The sequence below is a fragment of the Pecten maximus genome, chromosome 3, assembly GCF_902652985.1.
Source record: "Pecten maximus chromosome 3, xPecMax1.1, whole genome shotgun sequence".
Taxonomy (NCBI): domain Eukaryota; kingdom Metazoa; phylum Mollusca; class Bivalvia; order Pectinida; family Pectinidae; genus Pecten; species Pecten maximus.
In genome coordinates, this window is record NC_047017.1 from 37,978,741 (window position 1) to 37,998,802 (window position 20,062).

At 40.0% G+C, this 20,062-nt stretch overlaps 1 protein-coding gene across 1 annotated transcript; it reads right to left on the reverse strand.

The window, feature by feature from the left end:
* Positions 1 to 10,563: 10,563 nt before the first annotated feature.
* On the reverse strand, positions 10,564 to 20,062 carry LOC117324100 (arginine-hydroxylase NDUFAF5, mitochondrial-like). The gene is made up of 11 exons (XM_033879758.1): positions 19,678 to 20,062; positions 18,799 to 18,839; positions 18,230 to 18,341; positions 17,241 to 17,347; positions 16,254 to 16,293; positions 14,895 to 15,005; positions 14,527 to 14,613; positions 14,111 to 14,171; positions 13,285 to 13,368; positions 12,763 to 12,842; positions 10,564 to 10,728 (listed from the first exon to the last, which is right to left on the reverse strand). The coding sequence occupies exons 1-11, from the start codon at positions 19,906 to 19,908 to the stop codon at positions 10,600 to 10,602; spliced, it is 1,083 nt and encodes a 360-aa protein (XP_033735649.1). The 5' UTR covers positions 19,909 to 20,062; the 3' UTR covers positions 10,564 to 10,599.

Here is a 20,062-nt window from a genome sequence, read left to right on the forward strand (position 1 = left end):
GATTTTGTAGGACGGACAACTTCTATTTTAATACCCAGGACAATACTTGACGGACGTATAGCAAGTATTGGAAATGAAATGCATAGGAAAGATCTCTATGGAGTAAAAAGATCCATGTACGGAAGAAATAATTATTCAAAGTCACTAAGATACTAAGCTAATACCTATAGAGTGTACATAGGCCTGGGTTTATCAAATAGGTCATTCACTGTTACAACGACCCCGCTGCTACATTTAACCTTACAAGTGCATCCCTATTCGATCATAATAGGTCATTAACCCTGATATCAGGAGAACGATTCTGATAACGATTGGAGTTCTTTAGCCATCTCTGAAAAAAATGGAGGCGGTGTCATGTTCTGACGAAAGGACGGCGTTATTAATACAGGAGTTGCCCGAAGGTATAACTGATGAACAAAACACCAATCAACTGTCACATATTCCGCATATTACCGAAAACGGAACAAACAAGTATACAGCGGGATGTTCGTATGCAGAACCTCAACAACTTCCGGTTGCCGCCAGACAGGCAAGTTTTCAGCATCATACAGAAAATAATATGACGGATAATGGCTCTATGAATTATGAAAACTTTCCACAGCAGTACTTAGAAAAAGAACCAGAAGCAGAACCGTTATTACTTCCGGTCACTAATGTGGAAACCGGTAAAAAATGTTTTGGAGGTACTTGCCTACAGCGTGTATATATATGTTTTGTAGTATACCTTTACTACTTTGCGATAATGATGGACGACGAGGCATGGCCCCAACTCGTCCGCAGTCGTGTGGTGAGGGACATGGGGGTTAACCTGTCACAAGCAAAAACTGTCGGATGTACAGTGAACTACACAGCTGCAAACAGCACTGATGTACTAGTGCAACAACGGAGTGCAACCATCAATACGTATTTTCTCATGGCTGCATATATCCCGGCAATTTTCTCAAACCTTGTGATTGGCAGATTGACGGATAAATTCGGTAGAAAATTAGGCCTGTTCACAGCCATTGCTGGCGCCATTTCGAAATACTTCTTCATTGCAGTTTGTATTCATTTCGATTTGGACATCGATATAAGCTTCGCTGGTTTCGTTTTGTATGGTTTATCGGGAACATATACCGTCATTTCACAGACGTCAAACGCTTATGCTGCTGACATAACTGTACCAGGAACAGATCGAACCTTCTTCTTCGCGATTGTTTCTTTCTTCAGAGGATCGTCATCTCTACTGGGTCAGCTCGCCGCTGGCTATATCATACAGTATGTAGGACAGTTTTTCATTTATATCATTGCAATCGGTACTATGGTGTGTACGTTCTTTATTGTTGCTTTCTGTTTTTCGAAATCTGGTTCTGGACAACAACGTAATGGAGGAGATCTCGCCATTCAGCATTGTGAGCAATCGGAGCACATCGCCGTGGAAGTCCACAGAGAGACCACCAGATCTACCCGCACGTTACAGGGCGTGCTTCTCGTCGCCTATATTCTGACATGTTTGCGCGATTTGGGGATAACTACAGTGGCTTCTCTGTTCCTTCTGGACTCTCCTTTCTGTTGGACATCGGTCAAGATCGGATGGCTGTTGTCCATGATTACGGGTTGTAAACTGGTTGGCCTGTTTTTGGTTGGATTGTTTCAGAAATGTGCTAGTGACGTCGCCATTGTCACCACTGGGACAATACTGACTGCTGCCTCGTATTTCATTTTTACATTTGCCAGCAATGATCTGATGGTGTTTAGTGGTATGTTTTTAAATTCAAACACCAAAACACTCCCACATTCAGTGTACACCAATCATTGTTGGGAGGAAAGTTAATAAGTTTCATATGCATTAAGTTTTCATATACAGTATTGGGCTAGTGGCACATGGGTTATTTCATTTATTAAATTGCCCTGCAGGTAGGGCGCAAGAATGATCATAAGATGCGACACTTAATTTGGGATCTTATCGTTTTTCTAGTCTCCTCTAATATTGCCTTCAATTTTAGTCTTTTATTGAGCGCCGGTCCCAGTGAGGAAGGCTTTGGGTTCTGTATCCTGACCATGGCATTTCGGAGACAAAAAAAAAATAAAAATCATTACTGCTTCTGTAATTTTCAACAAGAAAGTTTAATACCCTGTCCATTTGTAATTTCCGGTATAACAACATATTGCTTTTGGAATATGTTTCAGTACCAGTTGTGGACTTTTTAGGAGACGTGGGGTATCCACTGACCAGTTCCATGATGTCCGGAGTAATATCGCCGGACAAACAAGGTAACTAATTCACTACATTATTTATGTCACGACACTTAACGTCGTATGATGTTCATTTTAATTGTCTTTTCAAAGAATTCTGTCATTTAGCCTGGTAACTATCGTGTTCTTCAAATCAGTCTCAAAATTAAGCTACACAGAACAACGGACAAAGATGAATCTATATGATACTAGTACCAGAGAAATATTCCTTCTGTATATTCCTAGGAAAACGACAACACTATCAAAATCTATATTGTTATTCCTTTTTTCAGAAAATAACGAGAGCAAACATTAAATGACAAAGTCCAGAATTTTCGTCCGCATACCGTCCTTCTGACCGGTCTCAAAATCGCAATCATGCTCATGAAACTTTGGGCCATACAGACTTAAGGTGAATCTGTTAGACAACAAATTAAGATAGGTTACACGTGAAAAGCCACTTGGTATTGGATAAACAAACCCATGTTTTTGGCGCGCACAGGGTTTTTGATTCATGTTTTTTTTTTTAGATGTTTATTACATACATAAGCTGAGCAGGTTTGAAGTGAATTGCATGAAGACAATTACATAAGGGATGATGGAGTTCACCTTAATTAGGTTATATATCTATAAACAAAACCATAGAGAGGCTTTAATCGTCAAATCCAATACTCGTATTACGGCCTCGGGACCATCGCGATGATTCCGTAAATACGTTAAATACCTAACAATCATTTGGGTAAAACAATACCCAGAGCCAGATATTGGTCTACTCATTGCACGACATATTTCTACAACATGTATAACTATTTGTTTTAGGTTTTCTGTTTTCTCTGCTTGGTGTGGTGGAGAGTGTGGGAACCCTGTGTAGTGGACTCGGTCTCAACACTCTGTACTTCGCCACGGTGGGGTGGATGAATGGGTTTGTTTTCCTTCTCGCGGCCGTCATATGCCTACTCTGTGTCCCACTCTACATGTGAGTAATTTGACATATAAGTGTTATAATTTCTCTTTAGTTTATTAACTATACATAAAAATAACATGTTTAATCGATTATATCCCTTGAATTCACGTAGATGTGTTTTAGTCCTTTGTGTTAGTCTTGGAACTAAAACACCTTTTGAACTAAAACACACCTGTATTCGGGTGTTTTCGCTTTCTAAACCCCTGTCATGGCAAAATTAAAGACACACAGCTAGCCATTTGATTGGTGTCGGGGAAATATTCCTGACCAATCGTAGAGTTGATGCATTTAATTTGCGACCAAAGAGGAGCAACAGCAAAGTTCAAAGCCAGCCGATTGCTTGATGTACATGATTTAGGATCAAACTGGTCATTTTATTTGATCTACAGGGTGGCCATGACTGATACAAATCTTCAGTTTTGCCATGCGTGATATTCCAGAGGTAGAGAGAATGAAATTAAACGTAACCCCTGAATTATCGAGGATGTGGTTCAGAGAGCGAAAGTGAACGTAACCCTTGAAGTATCGGTGATGTGCAGTGAAGTTTGAATAGCATTTATCCCTATTACATGTGTGTATGTGAGAAAGGAACATGGTAGCCCTCTTTCAAAACAAATGTGAAACCATATGGAAGACTCTATTTTGGAGATTTACCACACGAGTAACAATACGATATCTCCGTTATACCGTTGATTAAGGAATATATTAAGAGTAGACTATGGATCAGCCACACTCCTTTATATTACAGGTATTACATGGCTGTCTCCAGGGTGACTAGGGTCGACGGTACTAAAACTACGACGTCTTAGTCTTGGCGGCATGGACGTAAACAGTGGTAAATACGTCGCATGAAGTATGGATATATAAGCCACCTCCAGCATTGTGTCCAATCCTAAAACAACATCAATACGGATTGCAGCCACATATGTATGGCTTTGGTCTGGTCCACTACGGCGATCTTGTGTCTTGTGTTCTACTTCTTGTGATTTGTGTTGAGAAATATATGTGATTTGTATTCGATGTCTTGAGATTGCAAAGCTTTTTTATACTCTAAATCCTGTGAAACATGTTCACTATAAATTATGTCTGAAAGAAGAAATAAAGGTACTTGAGCGAGCAAAATGCAAGTTGTGCAGAAAATTGACATCCGAGGATTTTGAACAGGGTCATGTCAGACTTCGACAGTGGATAAACAATGTTTGTTTCGCTGATGATTAGAATAATCTGAGACTTTAAACAGACTGTTTAGAAAGATTCGACCGGATAGTATCAGCTCAGGAAAAATAAGTTTAATACCTTGCAATGGTATGGGATCATTATTCCACCCGTGCTCAATCCGTGGGAGATGGTTGTCTCGGCATTGGTGTCTCGGCCAACTCGGACTCGGGACTGCCGGGGAAACGGTCCAAGGTAATTTCTGACTTCTGGTATTTTGTCAAAAGGAAAATGAGCTGAAGTGTAACACCTGTCCGACAATGGTTCACGTCACATTTCTGAGACTCCACATCATTGGTCACTGTAAACCTATAGCACTATCCCGTATTCCTGTATCTGTGCGAGTCATTAGTAGACATCTGGTGGTGGATCCTGGGTAGTTGCCACATCCATTCTAGTTATACCATGTACTCGGCTGACACTCCTAAGCACAGACGTTTGCGTATAGAATGTTAATTCTAAAAAATAATGATATGACAGGGACTGGGTACAGTGGAAACTAGTGCTTGCCTATCAAATGTTAATTTTCAAAATTGATGATATGGCAGAGGTCTGGTTACTGTGAAAACTATAAGGCTGGCAACTTCGTCACATGCAAAATAGCATTCCACCTCACTTCAATTGACTAAAAAACACATTTATTCACAGTACTCGGACCCCTGCCATATCGTGAATTTTTAAAATTTATATTGCATATGCCAGCGCATGTGGTTCATGTTGGTCAACGATAGCCTTAGTGTTGAAGACACGCATCCACCAGATCAACTTTGCTTTTGCCGACTTAATTCAAGTTGGGTTATTTTTCGAAAAATGATATTTGTCTTGTCCCCCTTAGAAAAGTTTTCCCCATCTAAATTGTGTGGACAAAGACAGTACCAGTCAAATGAAAAAGATTATTATTGGCCTTCCAATATTGTAACGTGCACCGATGGTACAACAAAGCGGTCTCAAATTCAAGAGCTGATCACGCTCGACGTTGCTTAACTTCGGCACACATACACGGCACTTAACCGCACAGTTAATAGGACGTTAAACAAAATAAACCAAACCAACACAACCGCACAACAACTAAAGCTAGCTATTGGACTATGCAGCTAAATATCCATATCCAGGAACCATCACATTACCACCTTCGCCAATAAGCTTCGTCCCGAAGCTTCCATGGGTTCAACCTGGCATCCTCAGCAAACACAACTGTCCCTCTTGCTGTTATAGCTGTTCCATCTCATAACAGACCCCCTAGTCAACAAGTCTCTAGGAACACTGTGATTCACCTGCTGTGCGAGGGCACCCTACAGGATACCAGGCCCGTTCGTTGCCACCAGATGTAACGTGCACCGGGGAACAACAACGTGGTATCCAAGAGCTGATCAAGGCCGACGTTGCTCAACTCCTTTGTACAGATACGACACTCAACCGCACAGTTACAAAAGCTAGCTTTGGACTATGCAACTGAAATGTCCATATCCATGAGCCATCCCTTGATCACCTTTGCCAATAAGCTTCGTCCCGAAGCTTCCGTGGGCTCAACCTGGCATCCTCAGCAATCACAGTTCCTCTTGCTGTTATAGCTGTTCCATCTCATAACCAGACCCCCTAGTCAACAAGTCTCTAGGAACACTGTGATTCACCTGCTGTGCGAGGGCACCCTACAGGATACCAGGCCCGTTCGTTACCACCAGATGTAACGTGCACCGGGGAACAACAGCGTGGTATCCAAGAGCTGACCACGCTCGACGTTGCTCAAATCATGTGTACAAACACGACACTCAACCGCACAGCCACCAATGCTAGCTAATGGACTATGCGACTGAAATGTCCATATCTACGAACCATCACAGTACCACATCAGTAACACAAATTCCAGAGAGGAAGTACTGTCGGTACAACTTCGATAAACCACTGGTAAAATTACATCGTCGGAAAGTTTAAGAATTTAAGATTTAAGAATGTTTGGTTAATAATCTGTACAATTTGCACAAAGTTCAACGTCCACGTGAAGAATGGGAATGCCTCGAGCCGCCAATGGATTGAGTGTTGGATGAAGCAAACAATTTTGAGTCTGGGAATGTCTCCATCGTCTCCAATGGGGCCGCGATGACCGAGTGGTTAAGGTGTCCCGACACGTTATCGCTAGCCCTCCACCTCTGGGTTGCGAGTTAGAAACCTACGTGGGGCAGTTGCCGTAGGTCGGTGATTTTTCTCCGGGTACTCTGGCTTTCCTCCACCTCCAAAACCTGGCACGTCCTTAAATGACCCTGGCTGTTAATAGGACGTTAAACAAAAACAAACAAATCTCCAATGGTTCTACTCTTGGATGCATCAGACAGTTTTGGTTCTGAGGATGTCACCAGTGGTTCGAGTCTTAGATGAAGCAGACAGTTTTGGGTCCGAGGATGTCACCAGTGGTTCGACTCTTGGATGTATCAGACAGTTTTGGGTCTGAGGATGTCACCAGTGGTTCGAGTCTTGGATGTATCAGACAGTTTTGGGTCCGAGGATGTCACCAGTGGTTCGAGTCTTGGATGTAGCAGACAGTTTTGGGTCCGAGGATGTCACCAGTGGTTCGAGTCTTGGATGTATCAGACAGTTTTGGGTCTGAGGATGTCACCAGTGGTTCGAGTCTTGGATGTAGCAGACAGTTTTGGGTCCGAGGATGTCACCAGTGGTTCGAGTCTTGGATGAAGCAGACAGTTTTGGGTCTGAGGATGTCACCAGTGGTTCGAGTCTTGGATGTATCAGACAGTTTTGGGTCTGAGGATGTCACCAGTGGTTCGAGTCTTGGATGTATCAGACAGTTTTGGGTCTGAGGATGTCACCAGTGGTTCGAGTCTTGGATGCATCAGACAGTTTTGGTTCTGAGGATGTCACCAGTGGTTCGAGTCTTGGATGTATCAGACAGTTTTGGGTCCGAGGATGTCACCAGTGGTTCGAGTCTTGGATGTATCAGACAGTTTTGGGTCCGAGGATGTCACCAGTGGTTCGAGTCTTGGATGTATCAGACAGTTTTGGGTCTGAGGATGTCACCAGTGGTTCGAGTCTTGGATGTAGCAGACAGTTTTGGGTCTGAGGATGTCACCAGTGGTTCGAGTCTTGGATGTAGCAGACAGTTTTCGGTCCGAGGATGTCACCAGTGGTTCGAGTCTTGGATGTAGCAGACAGTTTTGAGCCCGGGAATGTCTCAATAGTCCATTATGTTTCGTGTCTTGGATGTATCAGACAGTTTTGGGTCTGAGGATGTCACCAGTGGTTCGAGTCTTGGATGTAGCAGACAGTTTTGGGTCTGATGATGTCACCAGTGGTTCGAGTCTTGGATGTAGCAGACAGTTTTGGGTCTGAGGTGTCACCAGTAGTTCGACTCTTGGATGTAGCAGGCAGTTTTGGGTCCGAGGATGTCACCAGTGGTTCGAGTCTTGGATGAAGCAGACAGTTTTGGGTCTTGGAATGTCTCCAGTCAGCAATGGTTTAAGTCTTTGATGAAGTAGACACTTTTTGTATCTGGGAATGTCTCCATAGTCTCCGATGGTTCGAGTCACGTATATACTGTTTTTAGTAGTAGAGTTTTGTGTCTGGGAATGTAGCAGAACGGTGTAGATCTAAAAAAGTGTTTCCATAGTCTCCAATTGTTTGAGCCTTAGATGGAGCAGTTAGTCGAGTCTAGAGGTGTCTCCCTATTTGTATATATGTATATTTTCAGACTTTTAGGTTTTGTTGTTAATAACATTCTGAAATGTTTCCAGAGTTCGCACTTTAGAGATTTGACAACATATTTGAATCCAAGTGATTATATTCTGAGGTATGTCTGTAAAAAATATTACTACTCTATTAATGTTTGAATGCGATACTCTCTTAGCATTAGAGTGTGGGAATGTTTCCACAATTTTGAGTCTTCGTTTTTTAGTCTCACAATGCTTATACTCATACAAGTAGGTTTTAAAGCGGCATCACAGTAAAACAGTTTCTTTCGTACCGTTCTTCTTCTTATTATTATTCCATATATATATTATAGAAGTGTACCACCTTTTGAACAAGAGGCCCAGAGGGCCTGTATCGCTCACCTGGTTTCATGAGATATGAAACAAGAATGATGCTTAAGTATATTTGTTGCTGGTATTGCTATGTCAATATATATCATAAGCATTTTATATGGGTACATGTACATTGGTTTTATTTTAATACTAAAAATGCCAAAAGGTACATTAATCCATGAAATGAAATTGACTTTTGGCGCGACCCCATAGGGATGCTACCACACAAATGTGAGTGATATCCATTGCTTAGTTTCAGAGAAGATTTTGTTTAGACCAATTGGCCCCTTTTGGCCCTGCCCTCTGCCCCCTGGGAGTCAGCTCCTTCCTTTATACAATTTTGAATCCCTACCCCAATAGGATGCTAATATTCAAATATGAGCTGTTTCAGAGAAGTTGTTCATATCAATTTAGCCAAATTGACCCCTTTTGGCCCAGCCCCTCAGCCTCCAGGGGGTCGGCCTCATCATTTGTACAATTTTGAATCCTTAACCAAAGTGAATGCTACCAGTCAAATATTAAAGATATCCATTGCTTATTTTCAGAGAAAAAGTTGTTTATATCAATTTTGCCAAAATAACCCCTTTTGGCCCCGCCTCTTAGGTCCCCTGGGGTCAGCCCTGTCATTTGTACAATTTTGAATCCCTACCCTAGGGGGTTGCTACCTGGCAAATATGAGTGATATCCATTGCTTAGTTTCAGAGAAGAAGTCGTTAATATCAATATAGCTTTATTGACCCATTTTTGCCCCGCCTCTCAGGCCCCTAGGGAGTCAGCACCACCATTTGTACAATTTTGAATCCCCACCCCATAGTGATTGCTTCCAGGCAAAAAGGAGCAATATCCTTTGCTCGGTTTCAGAGAAGAAGTCGTTTATATCAATACAGCCAAATTGACCCCTCTTGGCCCCGCCCCTCAGTCCCCCGGGGGTCAGCCACACCATTTGTACAATTTTGAATCCCCACCCCATAGTGTTGCTACCAGGCAAATATGAGCAATATCGTTTGTTCGGTTTCAGAGAAGAAGTTGTTTATATCAATATAGCCCAAATGACCACATTTGGCCCCGCCCTTCCGGCCCCTGGAGGTTAGCCCCATCATTTGTACAATTTTGAATCCCCACCCCAAAGTGATGCTACTGACAAATATGAGTGATATCCTTTGCTCGGTTCCAGAGAAGAAGTCGTTTATATCAATATGGTAGCTATATTGACCCATTTTTGCCTCGCCCCTCAGGCCCCTAGGGGGTCAGCACCACCATTTGTACAATTTTGAATCCCCACCCCAAAGTTATGCTACCAGGCAAATATGAGTGATATCCTTTGCTCGGTTCCAGAGAAGAAGTCCTTTATATCAATATGGTAGCTATATTGACCCATTTTTGCCTCGCCCCTCAGGCCCCTAGGGGGTCAGCACCACCATTTGTACAATTTTGAATCCTCACCCCATAGTGATGCTTCCAAACAAATAGGAGCAATATCCTTTGCTCGGTTTCAGAGAAGAAGTCGTTTATATCAATATGGCCAAATTGACCCCTTTTGGCCCCGCCCCTCAGGCCCCTGGGGGTCAGCACCACCATTTGTACAATTTTGAATCCCCACCCCATAGTGATACTTCCAGACAAATAGGAGCAATATCCTTTGCTCGGTTTCAAAGAAGTCGTTTATATCAATATAGCCAAATTGACCCCTTTTGGCCCCGCCCCTCAGGCCCCTGGGGGGTCAGCCCCATCATTTGTACAATTTTGAGTCCCCTACCCATAGGGATGCTTCTGACCAAATTTGGTCAAATTCTGATCAGTGGTTATGAAGAAGAAGTCAATTGTTGACGGACGGACGGACGACGGACGACGGACGACAGACGACGGACGGACGGACGACGGACGACGGACGCCACGGTATGGCATAAGCTCACCTTGGTCCTTCGGACCAGGTGAGCTAACAATGCCGATGTTTTTCACTGAAATATGTATATGAAAATGTGAGTTAATATTTATTAAAGGGAAATCTCTCGCAATTTGTCAAAAGTCTGAATAATTTTTTTCTGCATAATATATAACGACACATGCACACAACACACAACACACCTGTAAACAAAAATGGCCGCCTAAGTGAATCGTACTCAGAAATCAATGAGAAAACAATAGAAATCAACAGTTTATTAATGAACCAATAATTTATCAGGATTTATCATCATTATCTGTCACATTGGCATCAACTTTAAATTTTTCAATGTCCTTTGTCAGCTCACTCAGTCTGTCAAGATCCTTAAATGAAAAGTCCTGACTGCCTCTCTCTGCAGCTTTAGGCTGAAAATATACAGGAAATGGATTATACTATTACCTGTGAGGGCTATTAAACATAATTAGCAGTGTTACATGTAAGGGATGTAAAGCATAATAAGGGCTATTGTATGTGGTGAATATTACACTAAAATATATACCCAGCGGGAGGACTCCAGGTATGTTGAACAGGGGCCATCACCCATAAAAGTGAACTCCAAACCAGTCAGTGTTTTGGGCGAGCCCAATTAGCAGTATTACCTATGATGGAGGTTAACCATAATTAGCAGTATTACCTATGATGGAATTTAACCATAATTAGCAGTATTACCTATGATGGAATTTAACCATAATTAGCAGTATTACCTTTGAGGGAGGTTAACCATAATTAGCAGTATTACATGTGAGGGAGGTTAACCATAATTAGTAGTATTACATGTGAGGGAGGTTAACCATAATTAGCAGTATTACCTTTGAGTGTTGTTAACCATAATTAGCAGTATTACCTATGAGGGAGGTTAACCATAATTAGCAGTATTACCTATGAGGGAGGTTAACCATAATTAGCAGTATTACCTATGAGGGAAGGTTAACCATAATTAGCAGTATTACCTGTGAGGGAGGTTAACCATAATTAGCAGTATTACATGTGAGGGAGGTTAACCATAATTAGCAGTATTACCTATGAGGGAGGTTAACCATAATTAGCAGTATTACCTATGAGGGAGGTTAACCATAATTAGCAGTATTACCTGTGATGAAGGTTAGCCATAACTAGCAGTATTACCTATGAGGGAGGTTAACCATAATTAGCAGTATTACCTTTGAGGGAGGTTAACCATAATTAGCAGTATTACATGTGAGGGAGGTTAACCATAATTAGCAGTATTACATGTGAGGGAGGTTAACCATAATTAGCAGTATTACCTGTGATGAAGGTTAACCATAATTAGCAGTATTACCTATGAGGGAGGTTAAACATAATTAGCAGTATTACCTGTGATGAAGGTTAACCATAATTAGCAGTATTACCTATGAGGGAGGTTAACCATAATTAGCAGTATTACCTATGAGGGAGGTTAACCATAATTAGCAGTATTACATGTGAGGGAGGTTAACCATAATTAGCAGTATTACCTATGAGGGAGGTTAACCATAATTAGCAGTATTTACTGTGAGGGAGGTTAACCATAATTAGCAGTATTACCTATGAGGGATGTTAACCATAATTAGCAGTATTTACTGTGAGGGAGGTTAACCATAATTAGCAGTATTACCTCTGAGGGAGGTTGACCATAATTTGCAGTATTACCTGTGATGAAGGTTAACCATAATTAGCAGTATTACCTGTGAGGGTTGTTAACCATAATTAGCAGTATTATCTCTGAGGGAGGTTAACCATAATTAGCAGTATTTACTGTGAAGGAGGTTAACCATAATTAGCAGTATTACCTGTGATGAAGGTTAACCATAATTAGCAATATTACCTGTGATGAAAGTTAACCATAACTAGTTAACCATAATTAGCAGTAATACCTATGAGGGATGTTAACCATAATTAGCAGTATTATCTGTGAGGGAGGTTAACCATAATTAGCAGTATTACCTGTGATGAAGGTTAACCATAATTAGCAGTATTACCTATGATGGAATTTAACCATAATTAGCAGTATTATCTGTGAGGAAGGTTAACCATAATTAGCAGTATTACCTGTGAGGGAGGTTAACCATAATTAGCAGTATTACATGTGAGGGAGGTTAACCATAATTAGCAGTATTTCCTGTGATGAAGGTTAACCATAATTAGCAGTATTACCTGTGAGGGTTGTTAACCATAATTAGCAGTATTACCTATGAGGGAGGTTAACCATAATTAGCAGTATTACCTGTGAGGGTTGTTAACCATAATTAGCAGTATTACCTATGAGGGAGGTTAACCATAATTAGCAGTATTACCTATGAGGGAGGTTAACCATAATTAGTAGTATTGCCTATGAGGGAGGTTAACCATAATTAGCAGTATTACCAATGAGGGATGTTAACCATAATTAGCAGTATTACCTGTGAGGGATCTGGTTTCCATCCTATGAAATTGAGAACCTGAAATGTAGCTGGTACACCTTCTTCATCTCCATACATATCTGAAACACATCGCATAATGAATAGTAGTTGGGATTAATAGAATTGTTCACCCTCTTGGGAGTGAGACAGGGCACCTACACCCAAGGGGAAGATTCTTTAGCTGCCAAATATGAGATATGCCGGGTGTTTGGCAGCTGAAGAATTTTGAAATTCCCGTCTCACTCCCAAGGGGGTGAATGATTATATTTTTCTCTTATCCTGTTTACCCTTGTATCTAAAATTGACCTTACATCAATGGAAGACAAAGTCAACATGATGTGATCGAATTGTAAACGTGACATCATTGTATTGTTGCCGTGATGTCGTTGCATTATTGACGCTACATCATACAAGAATTGTCCAGGGTAAGAGAAATTTGTGTCTCATTCAGGAAGTAATCAAAATTACTTGGTCAGAGTATTCAGTAGTGACCAGTAACATTATAAGTATGTGAATTCCTACCTTGGTAAATGGCTGCTGCAGCCTTCATTGTGTCTCTGTGTAGAGACGGCCTGCGAGACCATGAACAGTTGTTTTCTCCCATACCTGAAAATGTATATAAAATCTCAATGTCTACAAAATCAAGGAAAGTTCCAACTTACTTTAAACATGTACAACCTTTCAGTTTAAGTTTGCTCCTTATTCTATTACAAAATATACACCCAACAAGTCACAAAACAAACATACCCGTACGAGACATGCTAATTAGAATTAACAGCCCAGAAAAAGATATGACCTTTGACTGCTCGCCACAACCTTGACCTTGACACACCTGAGACTTTAACAGGGCATACAACATCTGATCACCACACACAAATCCGGAGGTGTTGGACTAGATCTGTCATGAAAATGGTTGCCCACACCTGCCCATACTTCGTTAACGGAGTTGTCTTTCTTTAATGGGACTCGTGTGAGGTTATTCATATTTTGCACTAATGAACAAAACACAGACACTGCTATATATCATCTCATATTCGGACGGATATATAATATATTTAATATAGAAAGGTCATGTGGAAATAAAATAGAAACAATTAACTAATGAACACAAGATTTCTATGGCTCTGACCTAAAGAAATGACATGCATTATGGTGTTGACATTTAAACTGTTAAAACAAAGATTTAGTTTATGTTTTTTCTCTTAACAGTAATTAACTTATCAATACTGTAGACTACAAGGAATTGTAACTGACAGTCAAGAGAAATGGATCCAAACCTAACTGGTCATAACGTATGTTAGTGTGTATAAAGACAGGTAGTGTAACATAACAGGTGTAAGGTATTCACCTTTCAGGTCCATCATCAGCTCAAACATAGACGGGTACTTGATTGTGAACTCATCAGTATCCTGTAAAATAAATGCCACTGTAATAATAACAGATACATGGGGATGTATCATACACTGTACACAAATAATGGTACAAATTAAAACTTGCAAAGTATGAATAACAATTCAAAAAACTTTATATCATTTAATCTGAAACTATTGCAAAGTCACAAGAACCATGACTTAAGGATACCAATACCTAAGGATACCAATATGAAAGTATTTACCTTGAAACTGTCTTAAATGACTTATTCTTAAATGATACTTCTCTATGGCAGGGACCAAACTGGACAAGCTAGTGTATTACATGGGTAGTGACACCAGAGAGATGTACATTGAGTGAAATTAAACAGAAATCTCCCCAATGTAGACTAACCAGTGTCAGCATGGTGAAGCCAGCCCTGTTCAGCAGATTACCAAGGTCCTGTGCACTCGTAAACGGTGAAATGTGAGGAGAAAACCCCTGTAAATCAGACATACAATTTGTTAGATCTAGAAGAATTTCATCTACTTGGAGTACAACAATGACGGGTTATCTAATTTTAATACATTATTGCACAGGAAATCATTACTCAATTTTTAGAATAAATCTTGATTTTATCAAAAAGAAGTATTCATCTGACTGACAACTGTTCATCAACACCATACCTTGAAATTCAACTGTTGTAACCTGGTGAGCTAGGTCACAACTCGCATTCAACATAACAATGATTTTACTGTGAAGCCCATAATATGTATACACACCCCTTCTCTCTCAGTCTCGGCCAGTTGTAGTGCAACACGGAGCTCAAACACTGTGTCTCCTCCATACATACAGCCAAGGAAAACACCATCATTCTTCAATGTTCTGTGGACCTTTTACAACAAAAAAAGTTTATAAGTGAAGTGACGACAAGACATTTCTTTGAATTGCAGTACCCCAACAAATGTGAAATTATAGGCCCTTGCCAAGAATGTTTGACAGATCCACCACCTTGGTGGAATTTATGTGAATTAAGGCAGATCACTAAATTTTGTAAACAATATCATAAGTTTGATGCAACTGAACCCACGCCCATATAAGAAGTTCCAGTGACAAGAAGTGCAAAGAGATCAGGCCCAACAAATTATTTTTTTTTCTTGTAGGTAAAATGTCAAAATGTAGGTCACAGTGACCTAGTGAATGGTGCCAGGAGAGAAGAGTCTGGACAAACTTATTTTCCTTGATATAGCTCACACGGTCAAATTGTAGGCGAAGAGTAACCTAATTTTGATACATGACACACAGCCTAACCTAGGTAATATACCAGTATGCCCCAATTATGAAGTGTACAGGAGCGCAGGAGATAAAATACAGACAAACTTAAGTGAGATTTGATGTAAAAAAGTCCAAAACATGGTAAAATATGAGAAAAAAATACAAAATACCTTGACAAAATACTTTCTTTTAACATCACTCCTAGACCTGTAATGAATGTATACACCAAATGGAAGATTGTGACATGTATACTTATGGACTTATAAGCTTTTCAAAAACGTAACCCAAATTTTTTAGGGTGGGACAGTGAAGTGACACCAGGGCAACATAATTAACTCACGGTAATCGGTGAGTTAATGAGTCGGGGTATCACTTCATCAATATGTTCTAGACAATATTATCAAAACAGCAGCTGTACAGTTAATTAAGCATTGAACTGCTTTCAGTTGGAAGTTATGGGCTGATGAATGCCAACTGGACAAAGGCAAATTTAATAAAGCGCGCTAGCGCTTCATGTTGAATTTGCCTTTGTCCAGCTGGCATTCATCAGCCCATAACTTCCAACTAAAAGCAGTTCAATGCTTATATTTACATTTGACAACGATTTTTAAAGACTATATCCAGGAATTTTGCTCGGACGATGAATGAACAAATTATTGTCGTCAAAGACGGAGCAGCCTCTTCAACAGCCATCTTTCGTTATCGCCGTTGTGACAATTATGACGTCACTATATTAATGACGTCATAATAAAGATTTGGAAGTTATGGACTCATAACTTCCAAGTGAGCTTGGTTAAGTTATATAGTGGGGCTGCAGTGTAAATGTAAATAATTACTAATGAAAAAAAAAAAAAAAAATAACTTACCTGTTTAAAGCAACCAGGAAGATCATTGACCCAATGTAAACTGAAAGATAATAAAAGCAGTTCAGGTACCAGTTCTCCATACAGTGTCTTAATATCAACTACATGTTATGTGTAAAGGACTAGAAGACAAATGACATGGCATTCGCCTTTGACATTCCCAGTAAAGACACAACTAAGACTTCTTATTTCTATCAAGTTTCACAACTGACTTTATAACAGGCAAATACATCACCTGAAATCTTATGACAAGTCTGCCAATGTGTCACTTCCAACCTAATTATAAACCAACAACAGGCAAATATATTACCTGAAAACTTATGACAACTCTGGCCAGGTGTCACTTTTAACCTCCTTACAAGCCAACAAATTGATATCATATTAATGAGCCAGAATGTTATCTTCATCACAATGACAGGCCCTAAGAAAGTTCACCACAATATCATGTTACAGATTATCATTTGTTATTGCAAGCAGTCTAAACCAGAGTAGTAACTATGGTTGTACTACTACATGACCTTACATGACCTTACCTTAGCGAACTAAATACGACCTGGCAATGTTAGAGTCAGACTCCTATGGTCTTGCATTAGTGAGCTAATACTTGCTGGGTATGTCAGCTGAGTCGGACTCCAACTGTTTTACCTTAGTGAGCTAAATATTACCTGGGTATGTCAGCTGAGTCGGACTCCAACTGTTTTACCTTAGTGAGCTAATACTACCTGGGTATGTCAGCTGAGTCGGACTCCAACTGTTTTACCTTAGTGAGCTAAATATTATCTGGGTATGTCAGCTGAGTCGGACTCCAACTGTCTTACCTTAGTGAGCTTAATATTATCTGGGTATGTCAGCTGAGTCGGACTCCAACTGTCTTACCTTAGTGAGCTAATATTACCTGGGTATGTCAGCTGAGTCAGACTCCAACTGTCTTACCTTAGTGAGCTAATACTACCTGGGTATGTCAGCTGAGTCGGACTCCAATTGTCTTACCTTAGTGAGCTAAATACAATGTCAGCTAAGTCGGGCTCAAATGGGAGAGCCTCTTCATCCACTACCATCTTTGTTGTCGGAACTTCTGGAGATACTTGTGCTTGTGCCTAATTATAGAATAAAACTAATTGACAATCTGCAACATGTATCATGTAACTGATGACATTAGAAAATGTATATCAGTAAACAGTATAGTGGAATCGAACAAGGTTGGGCATCTATTGAACAATTAAAAGAGAAAGTTATCCAGTCTTGTATCACAATGGTATAATATTTATACATCCATTTGGTAACTCACAATATTGCCATCAACACCATTTTTTGTGTGTTAATTAAAATATATGAACAATCATAGAAGACATTCTTCATACCTATCATGTCTTTATTGTTACCTAAGTTGGGCAAGATTCCTGCCAACAACACACTTGAGCCTTACTGTTTAGAAATATTGATTTCTAGAAGCATTGTGTTGACTAGGAGCGAGTTAAACTGGTGTTGGCTATTCCACTTACCCATTAATTACTTATCTGGAATATTACTCGACTTATTTCCAGTGAGTTGTAAAAAAGTAACTTCCTTCCGTAAATAAATTAAGTGAGTTATTCAGTTTATCACTAGTTATGTCACAAAGAAATGTAAAACACCTGAACTCATTATGCCATCAATTTTTCTTTGGAAAGTTCCTCAATAAAGTCAGAATTATTTGGTTAGTTTGTCTCTCCCAACGTAATCTTGACGAACTCTGTACTTAAATACTATGGTAAACAGTTCAGGCAAATTATATATATATATAATTAGCCAACCTTACAATGTCATTCCATCACTATCACGTTCTTGCTCCCTTGCGATCGTGATCCTGCTCCCTCACATTGTCAGGTCAAGAGGGCAAGATATTAAGGTTGGGAGATGAGCCTAGCCAGCCTGAGCTGCTTCCATAAAACACCAGGTATCTGATATCATAATGGCAGTATCTATCTATGGTTACCTACCAATAACTTCTCTGATGAGTCGCACATGTAAAGCTTTTCCGCCATGTCTGCCAACAGGTGTCTGGATACATAGCCCCTCCCACAGCCAAGGTCTATAGCCAGCTTAAACTTTCTGTAAACACAAAAATGGTTATTAATACATTTTACTACAAATGGTCCTTTCAACTGGTCCTATTTGAAGTTTCATTCAACCTCCAGGCCCTTGGTGACTATACAGTAATGACACATGCAATACATAATGTTTTTGTGTTAATTAAACAAGTTAAAAAGAACTATTTGACAGTGTTCGAAAGTAAAGGTGGTCTGTGGTCATTTGAACGAGTATGAACTGAACAATACAAGCGTTTGCGTGAAACAGTTATGCTACTTTCAACAATATGTGTTTACAAAATGGGTCTAAGGAAAAATGACTTGAGCCATGGGATTTCAATTTTCTGTAGACCAATTGTCCAAGGGATTTTCATACACTGTATAATTTGTTGGTAAACACTTGGTCCTGTTCATTGTATAAATGTAGATGCCAACATAATTACAATACTGTTGTTTAAGGATATAATGGAAATCTTTACCTTTTTACATCACACATTCTGTCAAAGAGCCTATAACCTACCTGAAACAGAATAAAAGAAAAAATTGGAGATTGGTTATCCATTTGGTTATTTAAATTATAAAGTATTTCACAAATTGTCAGCAAATTTATTGATCTACTAGTACTGTTGATCATGACACACACATAAAATGCTACAAGTACCGTATGAAGAATGCTTAAAGGTATTTCAAGAGAAAAAAACTTCAAACCACAAAATAACAGTAATTTCAAATCCCTATTTTAATTAGGTGAAATGTATTTGATTTACAACAATTGTGAAACAAGTTATAGCAACTTACATTAAACACACTTGTTGGCCGAGATGGAACTACGTGAATTAAGGGTCTAAATACTGTGGGAGGAAACTGGAGTACCAGGGGAACCCCTAATGGTCAGGCAGGTGACACCCCATACCTTTTTACGTTGTAGGTAATGCTGAATAGGGTGTTAAAATGAACTTAAAAAGCCAAAATAATTTAAAGACAAAAAAGAAGCCAAAAGGGTTGCATCACACACCTTGATATTTCAGTTATCATTGGAAAACACTAGTATAGCCACTTAAAGAACTTTCCTCAATTCCTACGATTCGACCCCAATCATCCCCTGTCGCATGGAGTCCAGTCAACATTTATGCAAAAAATCCCCCCCCCCCCCCCCCCCCCCCCCCCAGGTTACTTCTGACCAAATTTCGACTAAATCAATTCAGTTGTTCATGACTTGTATCAATTTAAACAAAAGTTGATGAAAGATGGATGTCGAATCATGGCATAAGCTCCCCAGTCCTTCTAACCAGGTAAGCTGAAAATGTAGACATTATTTCTTTCCTGTGCACGGGTGCATAAAATTAATGACGATTTACCTCTTCTTTCATATAATCGTAAACTTCATAATCGGGTAAAAGCGTTGTCCGATCCTTTTGAATTCGTTTTGCTTTTCTGTCAAATACGGTCATGATATTTTCCTGTCGCTCAACACTCAAACTGCGCGATGTATTAACTAAATGCGACCTTAGAGTGGAGGGCACCTTGCACCGTAGAGACGCATATATGCTCCATGACCGCCTTAGCACAGGTGCACAAGCCATGTTCATGTGTATTTAGCTTTTGGATGGTTCCAACACGATGCTAATTCTTCCTAGTGTCGAGCGTCAATAAATTATGGTGGATATTTTAGATTTTAGACGCCGACGACTTATGTTTTAAACACGGCGGCATCCATGTTCGAGGCTCGCACTTGTAGCCCAG